This window comes from Malus sylvestris, chromosome 2, assembly GCF_916048215.2.
Source record: "Malus sylvestris chromosome 2, drMalSylv7.2, whole genome shotgun sequence".
In the NCBI taxonomy this organism is placed as follows: Eukaryota; Viridiplantae; Streptophyta; class Magnoliopsida; order Rosales; family Rosaceae; genus Malus; species Malus sylvestris.
This window is the reverse complement of record NC_062261.1, coordinates 7,628,653-7,651,484: the sequence shown is the minus strand read 5'-3', so window position 1 is coordinate 7,651,484 and position 22,832 is coordinate 7,628,653. Positions and strand designations below refer to the sequence as shown.

Sequence of the window (22,832 nt, the reverse complement as noted above, 5' to 3'; positions counted from 1 at the left end):
ATTAAGGGGAAAAAAAGAAGTTAAAGAGCTGAGAATTAAGATTCCCCGCATGGAGGTCGGAAACACAATATAGTACCTGTCTATATTAGCATGGATAATACTTGTACTCTTCTTTTGAGGGGATAAACTCATTTCCACATTTACAAATAATGTATCAACATAAAAATTTATGATTGAAACCGTTCGAATTTTTTAATCTTAACTTGAAGATCATCATTATAAAAAAAAATCATTCAAATTGAAGATTGTTTAGTCATCCAAATGTCTCGAATAAATGGATGGTTCATCATTAATATGGTATTTGGTACCTACACCGTTAATATGTCTGATATATTTGGATTACTAAACAATTTCCAATTTGAATGATTTTATTGTCAGGATGATCTTCAAATAATGATTAAGAAATTTAACATTTCCTGGTATAAAATTTCTATAGTAAAATACATTATTTGCAAGTAGAGGAATAAGCTCACCCCACTCAAAGGGGAATGCATGTATTATTCTATTAGCATTGTCATTATGCTCTAATATTATTATGGATAATACTTGCATCCCCTCCTTTAAGGGATGAGCTCATTCCTCCATGCAAATACTATATTTTCATTGTACAAACTTTTATAATTGAAACCGTTTAATTTCTTTATCTTCCTTAAAGACTACGTACTCCTATAAAAAATTTGAATCAGGGATCATTAGTAGTTGAAATATATAGAACAAAATTAATGATATAGATATCAATTATCAAGTAACAAATTCATGATGAACAATTCATTTTTTTTATACATTTGACTGATTAAACTATTTTCAATTCGAATGATATAGAAGTGATCTTCAAATAATGATTAAAAATTGAACTGTTTCGATTATTAAATTGTAAGCTCAAAATACAATATTTATAGTCTTATACATATTTTTATTTATGCCTTATGAAACTCCATTTTGATCTCACTTTGTCCTTATAACTCAAAAGTCACTACTTTAATCCCTGAAACTCAAATTTCGTTTCACTTTAACTTGTGGACTATTTTTTTCTCCCTAAAACTTATATATCACTTCTTAAAACATATATAAGACCAATACCCAATAAAATTATGCCACATGTGCAATAAATTTTATTATAAATCTCCATTGTGTGTTAACATTCAACAATTAGAGGATATTAAGTTAAAAAAAATTGAAATGATGAAAAAAAAAAAATTAATTAGTCTAGCAAATCCAAATCAAATTTGCACAAGAAATTAACAGATTTAAAGTAATTAGGAAATTTTGAATTTGATAGACACCAATAAGTTGTGCACTTTTACGCTCTTATGTGCTCTGACTCTCGCATGTTTATATCAATTTTCTTTTCTCCCAACTCCTCCTCTGAGTCATTTCATGGCTTCCTCCACTGCGAAACTGCTGGAGCTCCTATGCATAATCTTTTTTCTCCACATTTCTTCCTCTTCTTCTTCCTCTTCGTCTTCGAACACGACTACTTTTAATCCCCATTTGTTGTCCATAAGATCATTCTGCAAGTCCACACCCTACCCAGACATCTGCTTCGACTCACTAAAACTCTCAGTCTCCATAAACATCACTCCCAACATCCTCTCCTACCTCCTCTAATCCCTCAACGTTGCCACCTCCGAAGCCGGAAAGCTCACTGATCTCTTCTACAAGGCCGAACAGTACTCGAACATCATCGAGAAACAAAAGGGAGCTGTCCAGGACTGCAAGGAGCTCCACCAAATCACTATCTTTTCCTTTCAAAGATCCGTGTCTCGAGTCCAGGCACAAAACTCCAAGAAACTCAACGATGTTAGGGCTTACCTCAACGCTGCTCTCACAAACAAGAACACTTGCATGGAAGGACTGGCTTCTGCTTCTGGCCCTATGAAGTCAACCCTAGTCAACTCCTTGACTAGTACATACAAATATGTAAGCAATTCTCTCTCAGTTATCTTAAAGCAAGGGACGAATAAAGGGCGCACAAACCGCCGTCTCATGAGCTTTCCGAGGTGGTTATCGAGGAGAGACCGCCGGATATTGGAGAGCTCTGGCGATGAATATGACCCCGGTGAAGTCCTAACGATTGCTGGGGATGGATAGGGGAACTTCACCACAATTAGTGATGCTATTATTTTTTGTCCAAATATGTAGAAAAGATGGGAAACTGATTTTGAGATAAACTCAATTTGTATTTCATTCATGGTTTTATTACAAGGACAAAATAGCTTATAAAGAGAACAACAACACAGCCTAAAACCCTAACCCTAACAACAACCTAACGGATAAAACCCTAAAGTCCTTTATTGGGAGTGTGCACCATGACTTATGGATTACGCCAGAGATTAAGGTGGCTGTAAGATAGGATGCTTAATAGAGAAGCAACCAGCTAATCAAAGACAGTAGGGCAGCAACCTTAATCCAATGCTTAATATCTTGTATTAGGGGTTAAAGACTGATACTTCAGTACTCCCCCTCAAGCTGGATCGAGAGATTTTCTGGATCCAAGCTTGAAGAAAAGACGATCAAGTTGAGCAGAAGGAAGAGGCTTGGTGAACACATTGGCAAGTTGATCACTGGAGCGAACAAATACAGTTTGTAATAGCTTGGACTGGACATGGTTACGGACGAAATAATAGTCAACCTTGATATGCTTTGTGCGTTCATGGAAGACGGGGTTGGCAGCAATATGCATCGCTGCTTGATTGTCATAGTGAAAAAGAATTGGCTTGGAGGAGATGATTTCAAAATCACGTAGCAAACCCTTTAGCCAAATTAGTTCACATGCAGTAAATGCCATTGCTCGGTACTCAGCTTCTGCGCTTGACCGAGCTACAACGGATTGCTTTTTGCTCTTCCACGAAACGAGGTTACCACCAACTAGAGTGTAGTAACCAGTTGTGGATCTACGGTCAAGGACGTTGCCTGCCCAATCAGAGTCTGTGTATCCTTCAATGGTGAAGTGTTCGTTGTTTTGCATGAAAATCCCGGTAGACATTGAGCTTTTCAGGTACCGAAAGATCTTTTTAACTAGTTGCAGATGATGAGATAAGGGAGAATGCATGAACTGGCTGACAAAGCTAACAGCATAAGCAATGTTAGGTCTGGTTATAGTCAAATAGATAAGTTTTCCTACCAACCTTTGATACTCCGTTGCATTTGTAAGCTGGATGCCTGAGGTTTCTGAAGGATTTATTTTGAAAAACATGTTCATTTGAGCAACATCATATAGCATGCAATTAACAATTAAAGGCGGAATCATGCTTGCATGCACTCAAAAACAAAACATTACCATGAAATTCAAAGCCTAGTAGATTGGTGAACCAATAATCAACTCAAAACAAAGTGAGTTGAAATTATTACCTTTGTAGATTCATCTTTGCATAAGCAAAGGCTAATCACCCAAAGAGATAGGGCCTTCATTCCTTGCTTCTTAGATCCATGGATTTGGATGGAAAAATAGGTTTCTCCAAGTTCCCAAAATAGGGAACCTCTAAGTCTCTTCACCAAGGTTTGATTGTAGAAGAAATGAGTGACCTTGGAGTAGTATGATTGCTAGATGTACCCTCCAAGGTGTTGGCCTCTTTAGAGAGAAAATGGAGAGACAATTCTCACCAATTTTCCCCCAAAATAAACCCTTAATCACTTAATGAATATTTGGCTATAAAGTCATTTATATAGTCACTTCTTTAAGTGACCTAAACAACCAAAACCCTAATTCATACACATATGGCCGGCCATTTAAAGGGATTTGGGCTTTTGGGCTTTAATGAATCTTTATTCATTAAATTGTCATACAACTTAAGTTAATGGGCTTGACGTTCGAAGCCCATTGGGCCTTAAGGTCCAAAACTATCCCGAAGTCTTTAACGAACTTATTCGTTTGATTAATTAACATATTAATTAATCCTTGCCATAATTAAATGATTAAACCATTTAATCATTCTTACTCATTTCCGTTTAATCTCCAATCTCTACCTTTTACGGTGTGCGATCCATTAGGTTCCTTTTAGCGAGGTAGTGGGCGATTAAAACCATTTTACATCGATTGTGAATTGAAACTATTTTCAATTCTCCCTTTAGTGATTACACACGTTTAGGGCTTCCACAAACCATGAGTGACACCTAGCAGCATATCATGGTTACCCAAGCTAATCAGAAGAGGTGGAGAACCTATTCAGTTCGGGATTACAAATGCAATACGGTCCTTCTCTAATCTAATACTCTTGACCACATTGTTTGGTATGATAGTTTATTTATTCATGTCTACTATCCAATGTGATTCGTGTGCTTATATGATTTCCTTGAATGTGATTTGGAACGCATTCCCTAATCTCATTCATACTCTGGCCAGAGATTCCAAATCATATCATAGAGTATTCTCCCTCAACTGTTTGAAGGTTAGAGATCCCTTGTTGCGCATTCACTTGTCTCCATAGCTAAGTGGCTTAACCCCAACGATGCCGTGGACACCCCGAGGGGGTGACTTTGACATAATCAAAGATCAAGGACTTAACCACAAGACAACTGTGATGCCTCAGGTCAAAGGACTACTTTGCATTATCCCAACCATGAGTTCTCATGTGACATGGAATATAAGAACTCTTCGTTGATCACGTTCAGTGAACTCATTCTCTATTGAGCACCTACGTACTTGTCTTGATGTCACACACACCAATGACTCGAGACTAATCACTCTCCCTGAGAGAAGACATAGTACGTACTGATCTTAACGGACTGTCAACGCCCAATTGACAATCCTATGATCAGGAACGTTTAGGATGTGTCTACGAAAGAATGGTCTCATGAATCTAACTTCATTAGATTACATTCTCCCAATCACATATTCCTTGGACTTTATCGTTTAAGCATATAACATTTATATGAGACGGCTCAAACAATAATGTATGCCCTTTATATGTAAAACTAGATTAGTTTAACATGTGAAATGTCCGTAAAGTATCATCACATGATTGGCTTTAGGGCACATTTCCAACAATCTCCCACTTGCACTAGAGCCAATCAGCTAGGTCATCTTGATGATACCTCTTCTGTAGTCATTTCATAAATGGCTGAATAGTAGGCCTAGACAGTGGATATCTATATGTGTTATCCACAGAAGCAACCTTGAGAATAACGACGTCACCATTATACATGATTCTTAATCATGTGGTTCAGTCTCTCATTTGTGTTCGGATCTTGATGAGACCTTGATTCCCAGGCTTGAGCTATCGCCCCATTAGTGTCATACACTTTCTGGTTGGAATCGAATAGAGAGTTCATAAATGAACTTTCCCATCCAAACAACATTGTTGTAAACTTCTATATGGCAATATATCTTGCATTCATAATGGAACACACTAAAGTCATTACTTTAATGTTTCCATCCAAATATCTCTTTAGTCATAATAAAGAGATATTTGTTTATCTCTTCATTCATAATGAAGAAACATCCAATGATGGATCAGATTAATAATCTAATACATTTACGCTTCCATTACGTTACTCTAATTCTTCCTCATTCTTTGAGGAATCTATCCTTAAGTATTTCTTAAATACTTAAGGACTCACTTGACAGTTGCCACGGTTCTGATCCTGGGCTTGCACTGATATCGTCTTGTACCGTTCTAGGTACAACTCATATCAATGTTTTTCATACAATATGAAATACATAAATCACCTTTCTGCTTATGCATAAAGGATTCAATTTACGCATTATTTCTATGGGAGTCAAAGGGTATGTTCCCTTTGAGAAGGGCAACTTGCTAGTCTCACTAGAATCGTCCTTCTTATTGAAGTTTATCATCATATGAGAAACTTCCTAGCATCCATTGTCTATTATTAAGGATTGATATAATCCAATTATATCATGAAATATATCATTATAGATTTCCATCCCATGTATATAGACTATATCTCCCATATACATTCTATCTTCATATAATGTATTAAAGTCATAACTTTAACGAAGAAGTATTCTTTTCATTTCCAAAATTAATATATCATATATACTTAAATTTTAGGAACATGATTAACTCCCACTAATCTTTTGTAAAACTCTTAAACAAAAGATTCATTTACATCTTGATGAGAAATCAAACGATTTGATCCTTTTTCCTCATAAAATGCAAATAGCTCCCACTAACTTGCTAAGATCCATGATGGATGGATCTCTACAACTTACATGTCTTGTGATTTATAGTTTTGGACATATATTATCAAGACTATCTTAATAATGGTTTCGGAAACCCATATTATGTCAAAACATTGAATCACCATTTTAGTTGTAGCTAGCAATCTTCGAATTAATTGAAACCAAGCCTATCTCAAAGATGGTTTCTTCAAAGTCAACCATTCTCTTTGATTGTAGTTACCTTAAGCTACCAATTAGCTATGAAGGTTTCATTATTTCGAGTCAAATGGTACTTTACCATTTCCTTGAGTATATATCGTATATGCACTCAATGTAGTCATAAGGATTTTCATTCTTATCGACTACCTTGGAGCTTGTGGTATAGGAACTAGGTTGTTATATTTGTTGATTACTATCTTGTCTCTCAAAGAACCCATTCTTTGAGTTCTATCTCTCGTTCATTTGCTTTTAGGCAAATCACATTGTAGAATTACAATGAACTACCCAACAAAACAACATTTGTTAGTTGGTTTATAGAAGCGATATCCAAAAGTTATTTTAAGGATATCCTACAAGATTGTTATCAAACAAATATTGCTTATTAGCACACAACCCCAAATCTTTAACATGCTTAAGATTTGTCTTTCTTTTCCAACTACATCTTATGGAGTCATGAAAATATTGGAAGATCTTCTCATCGACAATCATATTGTTTTAGAAGTATATATCCTATATATGGGTAATAGATAACATTTAACGAACTAAATCTTATTCAAGTTCGTTCTTCTCCTAATGGAGAAATACATTATCTTATGATGCTATTTTCCTTAATATCTTTCAAGGAAACTCATCTAAAGTGTTACCTTTCCTTGGATCAAATCTAAGGAGGTAAATACTTTAGATATCTTACTCATCTATTTACATTTCTTGAATTCTTTGAAACCTTTTGCAAAGTATTCGGACTTGTGTTTATTCAAAATAAACTATAGTCCAACCGAGAGTGATCTTCGGTGAATGTCATATAACATGAGTAGTATTATGTTGTGGACAAGTGCCACTAACATCTAAGTGAATTAACCTCAACAACTTTGTGATTCTTTCTTCTTTCCAAAAGAATAAAGATTCGAACATTTCGCCTCTATACAATTTTAACAAGAAGGTATTGGATCCGGATCTAACGATCCAAAACATCCTTGTTTCACCAACTCGTAACTTATGTTTTAGAGGTATCACAATTTAGTTGGGATTAGTCACTACCTTGCAACCTTTTGGGTTTTAAGCATCATTATATTCTAAACAGTTAACACTACCATATCATCTCTACTATAGAGACAATCAATTAGATTACTATAATCCAATTTCTTTGGTAGTTCATATGAGGAAGTAAGTACTATCTGCTTTCGCAGAGATCTATATCTTATTCACGTTCCGTATGTGAAGCACCTTTTCTTCTCTCATATATCTTCTACTTCTTATTAGTCACACTTTTACAACGATTTGTAAAACATAGTTACTAATACGGAATCATACATTCAAGTAGAAGAACCAACTGTTTTGAACTATTCAAGAACATTTTACAACACCTTCGAAAGGTGTGTTCTTGACACTTGCAAGACATTTCTTGCAAATACCCCTTCCAATGTCCATCCTTTCATAAAGAAAGTTTGTTCCCTTGGAGTTATTTATCTTCTTTATTTGACTTTCACCTTTGACTACATTAGTCATGGTCCCTAAACTCCCACTATCTCTCTTGAAACCTTTTTCAATTGTGTTATACACATCAAACAATTTGGAGAGTATGTGGTTATTGTTCACTACATAGTTTACCATAAACTTAGTGAATCATTAGGATAGGGAAACAAAGGTGAAGTCCTTGCCTAGTTTCCGTCTCGTTAAGTGGTTTAACACTTCAACACTCAATGATTCAAAATCATCATAAGTCCATGTTAATGGACTATTTTTGTCAATCAACCATTATGTTCTAAACATAATTACAAACCTTTAAGAGTTGTACAAGGCAACTCTCATTTCTTCATACAACAATTTGTAAGTGAAGAATCATGGCACATAATGTATTCATGCCTTTGTGCTTTCTTCTCAAGTTCTTTGTTCATTTAACAAAGAAACAAGCACTAAGTGTTTGCATTGACTAAGAGTTGTTCAAAGCAACTCCTATTTCTTCATACAACAAATTGTAATTGAAGAATTATGACATTTAAAAGTGTTGTCCTCTTTATGATAGACCTTTTCTAACATATTCTTCTAATGATACATTATCAATAGTAAGATTGTGAGGATGAGACTACTTAGATACATATGCAATCCTTTTAAGACATTCTTTGGGATTGTGGTACCTAAGTCCGGAAACTAAAACATTCGGTTTTGTCAAGTGTTGGATAGCGTTTGCAAATATATTGGTAAACAAATACATAACGAATATAAATTGATTGATTTTAAGCCATTTGATTCGGGTCTTTAAATCAAATAGCACCACCCACTATTTTTGGCAAATTCCATATCCCTCATTGGAATTCGAGAGTTTTGGATGAAACTCTTAGTAGGTTATGGGAGGCTCACTATTACCAAGCCCACCTCAGAAGAACTCCATATTGGCTAGCAACAATAATAATGAGAGAGTACGCTTACTCATTTGCAACTAATGCAAGTACCCATCTTGTTTGGCCTCTAGAGAATGATGCCTCAGAAGAACTCCATATTGGCACCATTGCACTTAGTTAAGTCATTCCCACCATGCTAGTTCAAGTAGGGGTTCAAGAATGGCCTCAGAAGAACTCCATATTGGCCACACTTGTTGCCTACCTTTCACTTCATCATATGTTTATGGGCTTCTCCTGAATGTAAGCACATACTTTGCAACCCCAGAACTGGACGAATACATTGTACGAGTCACAAACTATTGAAGCCCACCACAGTGGAAGGCCACGAAAGAGCGTTCTAAGCACTCTCACGCTTATCAACTTAATAATGGTTTGGTTGAGGGTTTTAGGTCTCATCACATATAAATATACATTTTAATCTCTATTAAAACAATTTTGGTCCTATTACAACTATTGATCCATATGATTGTTTTAGTTGTACATAATACTCCCACTATGCTTTTAAAACGGTTTTTAAAGCAAGAGTATATGTTACTACTAACATAAGGTTTGCATTCATTTGATGGACTATATAGTTGCCTTAGGGCCTTAGGATGACTATGAACCTTTGTTTAGATTCAACACGAGCCTTGTGTTGAATCTCGGTCTAGGGATGGAGATTGATTTTAGTTACGCGTTTAATCACATTAAGGCGTGTTGTCTTAGGGGCGTTGGACCCAATTACTTCATTTTCATGCATATCATATAAAGCAAGAAAGAAATACTTCAAAGTAAAGGATGAGCTTATGCTCATTACAACATTTGCATAAAACAAATTACCTTAAAGTAAAGAAGGACTTATGCCCTTTTACAACATTTGATCAAATCAAATTACAACCAAAATCTAATCTACACATTCCCATGGTTCAAACAAATTTGAAACGCCTTTCACATAGCTCAATTATATTAGGCTTAGGTTCATAATCATCCTTTAATTAATTAACGCTTTAACTAATTAATTGAATGCAACATTTTCATTTGGTTTTTGTATCCATAAAATTGATTTAAGTGGAGCTAAACAAAATGAAAATCCAATTCTCATTTAAAGAGACAAAACAATTTTGTTCTCATCCTATTTGGGCCATCATGCAATAACCACAACTTTTTGGGCCATATTGCGAAAACATAAACTTTTGGGGTCACTTTGTAAAAACACAAAAGTCACTACTTCATGTAAATACAACTAGAACCCAAAATTTAAATAAATTCAAAAACTTCATTAAAGGAGCAAAACAATTTGTCCTTTAGCGTTTTTAGGCCTTAACGTCAAAACGTAAACTTTCGGGTCAAAGTACAAATACACAAAAGTATCAAAACTTTATGTAATTGCATAAAAGGCCCAAAAATACCCTATTTTATTAGGGTGGCCGGTTTTTAGGGATAAAAATGAGTGGTGGGTGTTTTGATTTATTAGTTTTGTAAAAAACAATCAAGTAGTGCTTTCACCTTTCATAAAAATAATATATGTTTTGATGATTGATATTTCTTTCATCATTTATACAAATATTTAACACTTTAAATACTTTCATAAAAATAATATATGTTTTGATGATTGATGTTTCCATCATCATTTATACAAATATTTAACACTTTAAATACATGATAAATCATTTGAAAAACATATATCATAAACTTTATGAAATAAATCAAAACTTTGAATCAAAACACAAACCTTTGTGTTCTTGGCAAGAACATCAAGAACATATGAAGAACATCCATGAAAACCCATAAGAGCTCCATGAATGTTTTCATGCAATAAAACTCAAATTTTTATCATTCAAAATGAGGCTAACATCCTAGGGTACTTAGGGGTTCCAAAAGTCACCTTAAAACCATTTTAACAAGACAAACATGAACCCAAAAAATCACCCTTTGGATTTGGCCGAAAATCCCCAAAATCATGGCACCAAATTTTAGCTCCAATATTCATCCTCATATGAACTACATCTACAACATTTGAGATGACAAATTTTCAAACAAAATTTACATTCAAAGAAGCAAGAATAAAGCTTGTAACAATTACAACTTTTAAATCATAAACTTATGAACTACAAAACCCAAAAGGATTCACCAACTACTAGACCTAGGCTCTGATACCACTTGAAGGATTTATTTTGAAAAACATGTTCATTTGAGCAACATCATATAGCATGCAATTAACAATTAAAGGCGGAATCATGCTTGCATGCACTCAAAAACAAAACATTACCATGAAATTCAAAGCCTAGTAGATTGGTGAACCAATAATCAACTCAAAACAAAGTGAGTTGAAATTATTACCTTTGTAGATTCATCTTTGCATAAGCAAAGGCTAATCACCCAAAGAGATAGGGCCTTCATTCCTTGCTTCTTAGATCCATGGATTTGGATGGAAAAATAGGTTTCTCCAAGTTCCCAAAATAGGGAACCTCTAAGTCTCTTCACCAAGGTTTGATTGTAGAAGAAATGAGTGACCTTGGAGTAGTAGGATTGCTAGATGTACCCTCCAAGGTGTTGGCCTCTTTAGAGAGAAAATGGAGAGACAATTCTCACCAATTTTCCCCCAAAATAAACCCTTAATCACTTAATGAATATTTGGCTATAAAGTTATTTATATAGTCACTTCTTTAAGTGACCTAAACAACCAAAACCCTAATTCATACACATATGGCCGGCCATTTAAAGGGATTTGGGCTTTTGGGCTTTAATGAATCTTTATTCATTAAATTGTCATACAACTTAAGTTAATGGGCTTGACGTTCGAAGCCCATTGGGCCTTAAGGTCCAAAACTATCCCGAAGTCTTTAACGAACTTATTCGTTTGATTAATTAACATATTAATTTATCCTTGCCATAATTAAATGATTAAACCATTTAATCATTCTTACTCATTTCCGTTTAATCTCCAATCTCTACCTTTTACGGTGTGCGATCCATTAGGTTCCTTTTAGCGAGGTAGTGGGCGATTAAAACCATTTTACATCGATTGTGAATTGAAACTATTTTCAATTCTCCCTTTAGTGATTACACACGTTTAGGGCTTCCACAAACCATGAGTGACACCTAGCAGCATATCATGGTTACCCAAGCTAATCAGAAGAGGTGGAGAACCTATTCAGTTCGGGATTACAAATGCAATACGGTCCTTCTCTAATCTAATACTCTTGACCACATTGTTTGGTATGATAGTTTATTTATTCATGTCTACTATCCAATGTGATTCGTGTGCTTATATGATTTCCTTGAATGTGATTTGGAACGCATTCCCTAATCTCATTCATACTCTGGCCAGAGATTCCAAATCATATCATAGAGTATTCTCCCTCAACTGTTTGAAGGTTAGAGATCCCTTGTTGCGCATTCACTTGTCTCCATAGCTAAGTGGCTTAACCCCAACGATGCCGTGGACACCCCGAGGGGGTGACTTTGACATAATCAAAGATCAAGGACTTAACCACAAGACAACTGTGATGCCTCAGGTCAAAGGACTACTTTGCATTATCCCAACCATGAGTTCTCATGTGACATGGAATATAAGAACTCTTCGTTGATCACGTTCAGTGAACTCATTCTCTATTGAGCACCTACGTACTTGTCTTGATGTCACACACACCAATGACTCGAGACTAATCACTCTCCCTGAGAGAAGACATAGTACGTACTGATCTTAACGGACTGTCAACGCCCAATTGACAATCCTATGATCAGGAACGTTTAGGATGTGTCTACGAAAGAATGGTCTCATGAATCTAACTTCATTAGATTACATTCTCCCAATCACATATTCCTTGGACTTTATCGTTTAAGCATATAACATTTATATGAGACGGCTCAAACAATAATGTATGCCCTTTATATGTAAAACTAGATTAGTTTAACATGTGAAATGTCCGTAAAGTATCATCACATGATTGGCTTTAGGGCACATTTCCAACAGTTTCATCCTTGAAATTTGTTGGTAGTAGTGTTTTGACAGGCTTGCAATGCATCATATTGGCTTCTTCTAAAAGATCGAGAACGTACTTTTGTTGATTTAGAAACAGACCAGTTAGAGATTGATCCATTTCGATTCCAAGAAAGTATCGGAGTCTGCCAAGATCTTTGATTGAGAAGGTTGAATGTAAGGTGGCTTTGAGAGCAGTTATTTCTTCTGGATTATCTCCTGTGGCAATAAGATCATCAACATAAACAAGTACCACCAATCTTCCATGCGTACCAATCCTAGTGAACATTGAAAAGTCTGCATTGTTTCGTTTAAAATCGGATACATAAGGACATAGCTCAGTTTTGAGTACCAAGCTCTTGGAGATTGCTTGAGGCCGTAAATGACCTTGTGAAGCTTGCAGACTATTCCTTGTTCATTCTCTCGTTCATGACCAGGTGGTAGGCGTATGTACACCTCTTCTTCTAACTCCCCATGTAGGAAAACGTTTTTTACATCCATTTGATGTAGAGACCAGTGTGAATTGATAGCCACCGAAAGAAGCACTTTAACTGTGTTCATCTTTGCCACCAGGGCAAAGGTTTATTTGTAATCTGCCTCGAAGGTTTGCATGAAACCCCTTGCAACTAACCTTGCCTTGTGCCGCTCTATGGTTCCATCTGAGTGAAATTTCGTCTTGTAAATCCATATTGCCCCAACCACACGTTGACCTTTTGGCAGTGAAACAATGCTCCAAGTTTGATTTTCATCGAGTGCCTTCAGTTCTTCAAGCATGGCACGCCTCCATACAGGAGATTGGTTTGCCTCTTCGAATGATCGAGGCTCAGAGTTTCGAGATAATTCAATCACAAAGGCAGCATGGGATGGAGAGACCTTGCTATGGTAAACCATTTGTCCAATAAGATGTCTAGGTGTGTAGATTTCAAAATCATCAAGCCTGGCTGTAGGTTGTTTGTTTCGAGAAGGATTCCATCGTAGAGGAGGAGGTTGTTCAAGTTGAGGCTCTCTCTTTTCATGAAGGACTTCTTCATCATCTGCTTCCATATTTTCAAGGGCTGACTCTATCTCAACTGCTTCATTGTGCGGTGTTAACAACCTTGGATTATCAAGGAAGAGAGGAGTGGGAAACATTTCATATGAGAGCTCCTCCTGAGGTTCATCATCATGCTTCTGAAAGAAGGATTTTGTCTTATCAAAACGTACATCCCTGGATACAAACACCTTTCTGGTCTTAGAATCATAACATTTGTATCCCTTTTAGGACGTTGAGTAGCCTAGGAATGCACACTTGATAGCCCTTGGATCAAGTTTATCTCTGTGAATAGTTTGAATGTGTATATAGCATATGCATCCAAACACACGAAGATGAATTATGTCAATTTCTCTCCCTTTGAGAATTTGATAAAGAGATTTAAACTTCAAGATTCTGCTAGGAAATCGATTGATGATGTATGCGGCAGTTTGTATAGCTTGGGACTAGAACTTCTTTGGAACTTTTGCTTGCAGCATTAGTGCTCGAGCTTTCTCAAGCAAATCTCGGTTCTTTCTTTCTGAAATGCCATTTTGTTGTGGCGTTCCTACACAACTTGTTTGTTGCAAAATTCCATGCTTACTTAAGTAGGTTGTCATGCTTTTGAAAGTGTACTCAGACCCATTATCAGACCTTAAGATGCCAATATTATAGTTAAAATGATTTTTAACTAAGTTATGAAATTTTTGAAACACTGGAAAGCTTCGTGCTTGAATTTAAGTAAATACACAAAGGTAGTTCTAGAGAAATTATCAATGAAAGATATATAGAATCTGTAACCATCAAAACACTCTAAGGTTGCAGGTCCCCAAATATTGGAATGGATAATTTCAAATGCTTTGGTAGCTCTAGAGAGAGAATGGGGAAAGGATAACCTGGTGAACTTAGATTTGTGACAAACTTCACAATCTGGGATCACTTTACAGAAACTAGGAAAAAGAAAAGACATAACATGTGAAGAAGGGTGAGCTAATATCATGTGCCATAGCTGCTCCTTGTTTACTGTGTTTGAGTTTACGTAGAAACTCTTTGGAAAACTTGAAGAGAAGTTGACATAGTACAGTCCATTCAGGAAGAACCCTTTACCAATCGTTTCCTTTGAAACTCGATCCTAGAAAATCACACAGTGAGTGGAAAGAATTGCAAGACAATTGAGTAATTGTGTTATTCTTCCTACTGACAACAGTTTGAAAGGAAAGGAAGGGACATGCATGACAAGGGATTCTTTTTTACCCGAGAAGATTTTGAGTTTCCCTCTGCCTGCTATATGAACTTTGGTGCCAGTAGCTACAGAGACAAAAGAAGGAGTGGAGAAGTTTTGAAAATCATTTAGTAAAGATGCATCGTTAGTCATGTGATCAGAAGCTCCTGAGTCAACTATCTAAAAATCACGACTACTACTAAGATCCAATGCAGTGGAAATAGTTGCAACAATACCTGGCACGCCATTTTGTGACACTGAGCTTGATTGTGCGAGGAAGCCAGCGAACTTGCCGAGCATGGCTGAGGGACTTTCATGATTTGTTTTTCCTTGTTTCTCTTGCAAGAAGTTAGCAAATTCATTTATGAGAGTAATGGGATTAGAGGAAGAGTTTATCACATTATTGGAGATTGTCGCAAACAAGATTTGCTCTAGGAATGTAGGCATGCTTCATTTGGTTTCTTGGTGCTCTTCCATCATCGTTGAACTTGGGTTTAAGTACTGGATGAAGAATCCAACACTTTTCTTTTATGTGTCCAACGCCTGGACGACCTATCTTCTCACAGTGAGAACACTTTAAGTCTGGTCGTTTTCCCTTATATGGTCTGGAGAGGTGAAGGCTCTCGCTTCTGATGGCCTATGATCTGATTATCCAACGACCACGTCTGCGTTCATGACCTTTTTTCTTATTTCTTCGCGTTGAATAACATTGTAGACCATCTGGAAGGTGGGAAGCTCAGGTGTCATCAAGAGGCGACTTTTAAGATCTTCATACTCTGGTCCAAGGCTGGCAAGCAATTGGAACACCTTGTCTTCTTTAGCACGCTTTAAAAGAATGGTTGTGTTCGTGGTATGAGGTCTGTAGAGATCCAATTCATTCCATTTGTTCTTCAAGTTGCCAAGATGTTGAACAAAAAAGAGATTTCCCTGTTGTAATACCGTAAGATCTTTCTTCAGCTGGAAGACTCGTGCAGCATTGTTTAGTTCCCCATACATGTCTTGTACAAAATTCCAAAGCTGGTGAAATGACACTGAATAATTGAAAATCTCAGCCATCTTTGGTTCCATAGAGTTTAACAGCCAAGACATGATAAGTTGATCTTAGGACACCCATGCTGCATAATCTGGTGAAGTTGTTTCGGGCATGATGTCATCCCTTTGAATGAAAGGGAGCTTTCCACGTCCTCCAAGAGCGAGAGTAATAGCTCGTGACCAGGGCAGATGGTTGAATTTGTTTAGGAGCACAGAGCTCAAACGTTGAATTGGATTGGTATCCATGGTTTCGTTTTGTGAAATTTTTTCTTTTTCTGCTGGTGTTGCCATAATGGCTTAACTGGTTTGGATTTGGAAGGATTTCAGAATGAACACAGAGGCAGGTCCTAGAGGGATCACTGCTTTGATACCATGTAGAAAAGATGGGAAACTGATTTTGAGTTAAACTCAATTTGTATTTCATTCATGGTTTTATTACAAGGACAAAATAGCTTTTAAAGAGAACAACAGCACAGCCTAAAACCCTAACCCTAATAACAACCTAACGGATAAAACCCTAACGTCCTTTCTTGGGAGTGTGCACCATGACTTATGGATTACGTCAGAGATTAAGGTGGCTGTAAGATAGGATGCTTAACAGAGAAGCAACCAGCTAATCAAAGACAGTAGGGCAGCAATCTTAATCCAGTGCTTAATATCCTGTATTAGGGTTAAAGACTGATACTAGGGTTAAAGACTAATACTTCAATAAAATAATAGTTACGATAGGACGATTATACATGTCAAAGAAGGGGTTTATGCAGAAAATGTGGAGATTCCGAGCTACAAGACCAACCTTGTTCTTTTTGGAGATGGAAGTGACATCACTTTCATCACTGGTAAACGCAGTTATTATGATGGATGGACTCCATTCAGATCTGCAACCGTAGGTAATTAAGTTTGTTCGTGTGTGATTAATTTTCATGTAAAAGTCATTTTAAGCCTGATTTAAAGATTGAACAAGCTTCAATGTTTTAAATGGTTTTTTCACCCCTGCTACACATGACAAAAGTTGGACAAGATTATGATAAAAATCTAATTTAGACTGAGATCGATAACATGCTTAACCATAGGGGATAATTGATAGAATGGAGAGTGTGGTGCTAGGAATGTTGTACTGTTTTATTAACTTGTGTATAGTTGTCATTAGTGCCATGTGTCATTATTCTAGCTAATGAGATTAGTGCAACTAGATGTACATGTCCCTGAGTATAAATACTCTGCTCTACAGTTGTACTTCTTAGTAGTGAAGAAATATAAAAATCAGTTTCTCCCTCTCAAGTTTACTTCTTTGAGCTTCTTTGAATTTTATCATAGGATCAGAGCAGTTTGTCTTACGTCACACGTGCTCCACACCCCCGTCTTGTGTTGTTTAAGTGTTTAGGATTGAAAATTTGTCACATGTGAGGGGGCGTGTTGAGATTCTTGAGAATGTAGCCCACATTGATGGGAGAAGCTAGGGACTTTGCATGGGCTTATAAGTTGGGCTACTCTCCATATTGTCAATTGATTTTATGGTAGACCTCAATTGTCTTCAATGATTAGTGCAGATTTTGAAAAATCATGTTTACATTTGGTACCCCTTTCATTCCCAGTTTGTTTTAACCGAACACTCAATTTTTTCAGCTGTGTCCGGAGAGGGCTTTCTAGCAAGAGACATAACAATTAAGGACACGGCAGGGCCAGAAAAGCACCAAGCAGTTGCTCTGAGAATTAATGCAGACCTGGCTGCACATTACAAATGCGCCATCGATGGCTACCAAGACACATTATACGTGCACTCTTTCAGACAATTCTATAGAGAGTGCGATATATTCGGAACCATAGGCTACATATGTGGTACCGCCGCAGTTGTATTTCAAGCATGCAACATTGTGTCCAAGATACCAATGCCAGGACAAATCACAGTCGTCACGGCGCAGTCCAGGGACACACTAGATCAGAACACAGGAATCTCCATGCCGAACTGCTACATTCTAGCCAGTGATGAGTTGCACTCTCATTCCAGCATTGTCAAAAGCTACTTAGGCCGGCCGTGGAGGAATGACTCTACGACTGTTGTCCTGAAATCCTACATTAACGACTTTATTGACCCGACTGGGTGCACTAATTAGTCCGGGGACCTAGGGTTGGACACTTTATACTATGGAGAGTACCAGAATTATGGTCCTGGCGCTGGGACGGATAATAGAGTGAACTGGACAGGACATCATGTTATGGACTATTATGATGCATCCAATTTCAGTGTGCAAGAGTTTATTGCTGGTGATGAATGGCTGCAGTCCACTTTATTTCCTTATGATGAAGGCATCTGATCTTTGTTTGAATAGTCTTGTTTGAAATAATTTTTCGTACATTTTCAAATATGTATATCAAAGGTGAAAGTTTGTGTGAATGAAGTGAAATATTTCTGATTTTTTTGGGGGTTAGGGGGTATTTTCTGATAGGATGTTCTACACTTCGAGCATGTCAACATTCAAACCCCAAATAAAACGCTAACAATTTTGACCACTGCCTCATGATTCCATGGAAATTGGAAAGTTCTAGAAATATAGTAACTCGACGGCCCCTCGATCATTTTGAACCCTCACAAGATCAAACCCTTTTTTATTAGTCAAAATTCCGTTTTTCTTTTACAATACTACTACAATTTATGAAGAGAAAAATTTGAACTTGAATGCAAGAGAATTGACAAACTACACTAATCAACCGGCCTAATCCATATTTACTAGTTATACTCTATGAAGACACCAAAAGAGAGGCTATTTTTTCAAAATTTCATGTGATTTTCTAATCGATTAATATACATAGGGTTAAGATTTTAGGACACACGCTTTTAACACACATTTTTACATAGTTTTTGTGGGTCCACTTCATAATGTATTTTAACGATCAAACCGTCTATATTTCAGGTCTTACCTTAAAGATCATGTCCACAAAAAATCACCCAAATCTGAAACCATATGACCATTGGATTAATTTAATGTTTTTTTTGTAGAACCGTATTCATCAATTTTCTTCACTATAAATGAATGTCTTAATGCTTATTGATTTGTCTAATTGTTTGCAAGGATGATCTATGAATGATGTACTAAAATATAGATGGTCGAATTGTTAAAGTACATTATGGAGTGAACCCTACAAAAATAAGTGTCAAAATGTGTATCAAAAGCTCATGTCATCGAATCCTAACCCATATATTTAATGCTTGACTGGCTTAGTCCACTAATTGGAGTCATGAATTTGTTATGACTTCAATCATAACCTCACAAAAGAATACACACAATCATGAATTCATTGACAAATTTGAACACTATATGCTCTTATGTAGTTTGACAGTAAGGGGTATAACGGTAATTTCAGAAAGGATTCGCGGGGGAAATGCGGTTGGAAAGGAAAAGACCCCTTCTTGTCTTCTCCAACTAACTTTTGAAAAATAGAATACCTGAAAACTCTCCTGACCAGACCTCCTCTGTCAAATGCCAAAATAACAATGGAGATTCGAAATTCTGAAACTGAAGAACAACGAGATAGGAAGAGGACGCGAAAGTGAAAGCAATTAAAGCCGAAACGCCATTGTGTTTCAATCTCTTTCCTGTCTCTTGCTCGACTAGGTGTCTCGCCCTGTGCCTTGGCCCAAGATTATTAAGGCAGAGATCCCTCTGCCTTAAAGCCACCTCTCGTAATGGCATTTCAGGATTTCGACCAGATTTCTGAACGCCGAAAGGCCGAGAAGGCACGTAAGGTCAAGAAGAGAATTATCATAGCGGTTGTCGTTATTCTCCTCCTTGTTCTGATTGCCGTCGGAGCCTATTTCATTGTCAACAAACTTAGCAACAAGAAGGGAAATGCTAAGCAGGGCAATACTACGCAAGGCAAAGCAGGGAAACCTGCACCGGCGGCTCCAAAACAGAAAAATACACCACCGAAGAACAAAGCCCCTTCAAATAGTAAGAAGATCCTGAAGGAGATGTGCAGTGCGACAGATTACAAGGACAAGTGCGAGGGCATCATTGAAAAGGCAAATGGCGAAACGAAACCCATGGCATTCATCAAGACCGCAATCTCAGCCACCTCGGACGAGGCCAAGAGTGTCTACAGCAAAACCGCTGAGCTCACTTTCAGCAGCCCGGAAGAGAAGGGAGCGTTCGAGGATTGCAAAGGGCTGTTCGAGGACGCCATGGAGGAATTGGGGGACGCCATTTCTCAGGTTGGCAACAACACTGAGTCAGGGAAAGTGCGCATCGGCGTCTTGAACAGCTGGCTAAGTGCGGTGATATCTTACCAGCAGACATGCGTCGACGGGTTTCCTGATGGAAAATTGAAGTCCGACTTGGAGAAGATGTTGCAGACCTCTAAGGAATTCACGAGCAATTCCCTGGCCATGCTTTCACTCCTTAACCAGTTGCAACTACCGAGTACAGGAGCAGCTGCAGGATCAAATCGCCGCCTTCTATCGCAGGACAAGAGCGGATTCCCTAACTGGATGAGTCATGAGGACCGAAGGATGTTGAAGAAAAACGACAAGAAACTCACCCCCAACGTGACAGTGGCAAAAGATGGCAGTGGAAACTACAAAACCATTAGTGAAGCCTTGGAAAAAATGCCCCAAAAATACGAAGGACGGTGTGTGCTGTGTTCAAAAGGCGATGATTTTCATAATCATGTTATCTTTATTTATCAGTTTTTTTTTAACCCTTATGAAAATTCAGGTATGTCATCTATGTTAAAGAAGGAGTCTATTATGAGACTGTGACTGTGACAAAGAAGATGCCGAACGTTACAATGTACGGCGATGGTTCACAGAAGAGCATCATCACTGGAAATAAGAACTTAGCCGATGGAGTTAGGACATTTCAAACTGCACCTTTCGGTACGTGCTCCTATACACTTCTGTTTATTTTTGCCTCTTCATTTTCTTTTGACTTATATAAATCGAAAACCTAGCGCCATAAATAAACATGGGTGTATAGAGCGAGAAAATGGACGTGCTGAAATCACTCTCATTTTGTATTACACTACATGTGCTCGATGAAGAAACTTGAGGTTGCACCATAAAACCAATTGGTGATATGGGGAGTAACCTAACTTCTTATAAGCCTTTGCAAGGTTTCTTCCTTCACCAGTGTGGGACTCTTTTACCTCACACTCTCACACGACCCCTTACGTGTGGCGAATTTATAAGCCTCAAATGGGTGATGTGGAGCATATGTGGCCACTTCACATGTGGGCTAACTTGCTCTAATACCATGAAGAAAATTGAGGTTCCATCTTAATCAATTGTCAAAATAGATAGTAGCCCAACTTCTTTTAAGCCCTTGTAAGGTTTATCTTTTCACCAATGCGCGACTTTTTTACCTCACACTCTCACACTCAAATTAGGAAACAAATAATGTATATATCTTATAACAATAGAACATGGAGGATGTATAAGGCTTACCTCACCATTTAAGTTAGTGTGAATGTTACTTACTCTTTTCTTTCCGTTTGATTCTATTGCAGCGGCCTTAGGGGAAGGTTTTATGGCAAAGTCGATGGGATTCAGAAACACGGCTGGACCTGAAAAGCGTCAGGCAGTGGCAGCGAGAGTCCAAGCAGACCGCGCTATTTTTCTGAACTGCCGGTTTGAAGGGTACCAAGAGACATTGTACGCACAAACTCATCGGCAGTTCTATAAGAGCTGTGTCATTTCCGGCACAGTTGATTTCATCTTTGGCGACGCTGCTGCCATCTTCCAGAACTGCTTGATCTATGTTCGCAAGCCTTTGGAAAACCAACAAAACACTGTCACAGCCCAGGGAAGGACTGACAAACGGGAAACCACAGGAATAGTGTTGCAGAATTGCCAAATCATGCCTGACAAAGATCTTGAGCCAGTAAAGTCCCAATTCAAGACCTACCTCGGAAGGCCATGGAAAGAATTTTCGAGAACCATAGTGATGGAGTCGACAATTGAGGACCTGATTCACCTGGATGGATGGACACCGTGGGAAGGAGATTTCGCGTTGAAAACGTTGTATTACGCAGAGTATAACAACAAGGGACCGGGCGCAAAAACTGACAACAGAGTGAAGTGGGATGGATACAAGAAAATTAACAAGGAAGAGGCAATGCAGTATACTGTAGGGCCTTTCTTGAAAGGGCACGCTTGGCTCAAGGTTGAGGGTGTTCCTGTCCGCTTCGGCCTATTTGAAAATTAAATGGAGTCTATTCGTGACACGGAGATGACAATGGTGGTGTTGAGTTATGTGATCAAGAAGAGTGGAACATCTGTGTTTGGAAGGGAATGGTAATGTTGTCAGTTTCTTTGTTTTAGCACTGATCATCAAGGGAGTGAAATTGACATCCTGCTTTATTTGCAACACACTAATATATATTAGCCTTAAACGAAGAAAAAAAATCGAATTACGTACGAAAAAAACATACGGTTCACTGTGTAGCGAAATTCATTCAATTGAATTCTAGGTTGTAACAGAATTGAATGCTTAGGTTTACATGTTTCCAAAATTTCGTTCTTTGATTCAAAACATTGTTCCAAAAAGTGGAGAAAGTTGTGTTCTGGTGGGGGTGGAATCCTGAAAGTGTAGATGTGAATGTGATGGAAATGATGTACTGGAAATGGACTCTCTGCTTGTTTTTGGTGTTGTTTTGACATGTTGGTCCAATTACAAAAGTTCACTTATCCCCTCTATTTCATATGATTTTGTTAAGGGCATAACACTAAGACTAAAAGGTAAAAAATTAAGCTACGTCAAGACAAACAAAATGGAACTTTGCATCAAGCAAAATATGGTTAAATTTTTTTTTGTAGAAAATTTCGACAGTACGAGACAAATTTTATTGATAACGAAAAAAAAGTTACATCTAAT

General features: G+C 37.4%; 1 protein-coding gene and 1 pseudogene across 1 annotated transcript; both read left to right on the top strand.

Annotated features, from left to right (window-relative positions):
- The first annotated feature begins 1,377 nt into the window (after positions 1 to 1,377).
- On the top strand, positions 1,378 to 18,278 carry LOC126588873 (probable pectinesterase/pectinesterase inhibitor 12; annotated as a pseudogene).
- A 1,179-nt stretch (positions 18,279 to 19,457) lies between these two features.
- On the top strand, positions 19,458 to 22,615 carry LOC126608243 (putative pectinesterase/pectinesterase inhibitor 45). Its single transcript, XM_050276101.1, has 3 exons — positions 19,458 to 20,589; positions 20,676 to 20,836; positions 21,466 to 22,615. Exons 1-3 carry the CDS (start codon positions 19,649 to 19,651, stop codon positions 22,161 to 22,163), a joined length of 1,800 nt encoding a protein of 599 aa, XP_050132058.1. The 5' UTR covers positions 19,458 to 19,648; the 3' UTR covers positions 22,164 to 22,615.
- Positions 22,616 to 22,832: the final 217 nt, after the last annotated feature.

What these genes read in the sequence shown, in the direction of transcription:
- LOC126608243 (XM_050276101.1), top strand. Translation starts at nt 19,649, where the DNA reads ATGGCATTTCAGGATTTCGACCAGATTTCTGAACGCCGAAAGGCCGAG. An exon ending in CCCCAAAAATACGAAGGACG is followed by an intron (nt 20,590 to 20,675) that starts GTGTGTGCTGTG and finishes ATGAAAATTCAG; the next exon opens with GTATGTCATCTATGTTAAAG. An exon ending in ATTTCAAACTGCACCTTTCG is followed by an intron (nt 20,837 to 21,465) that starts GTACGTGCTCCT and finishes ATTCTATTGCAG; the next exon opens with CGGCCTTAGGGGAAGGTTTT.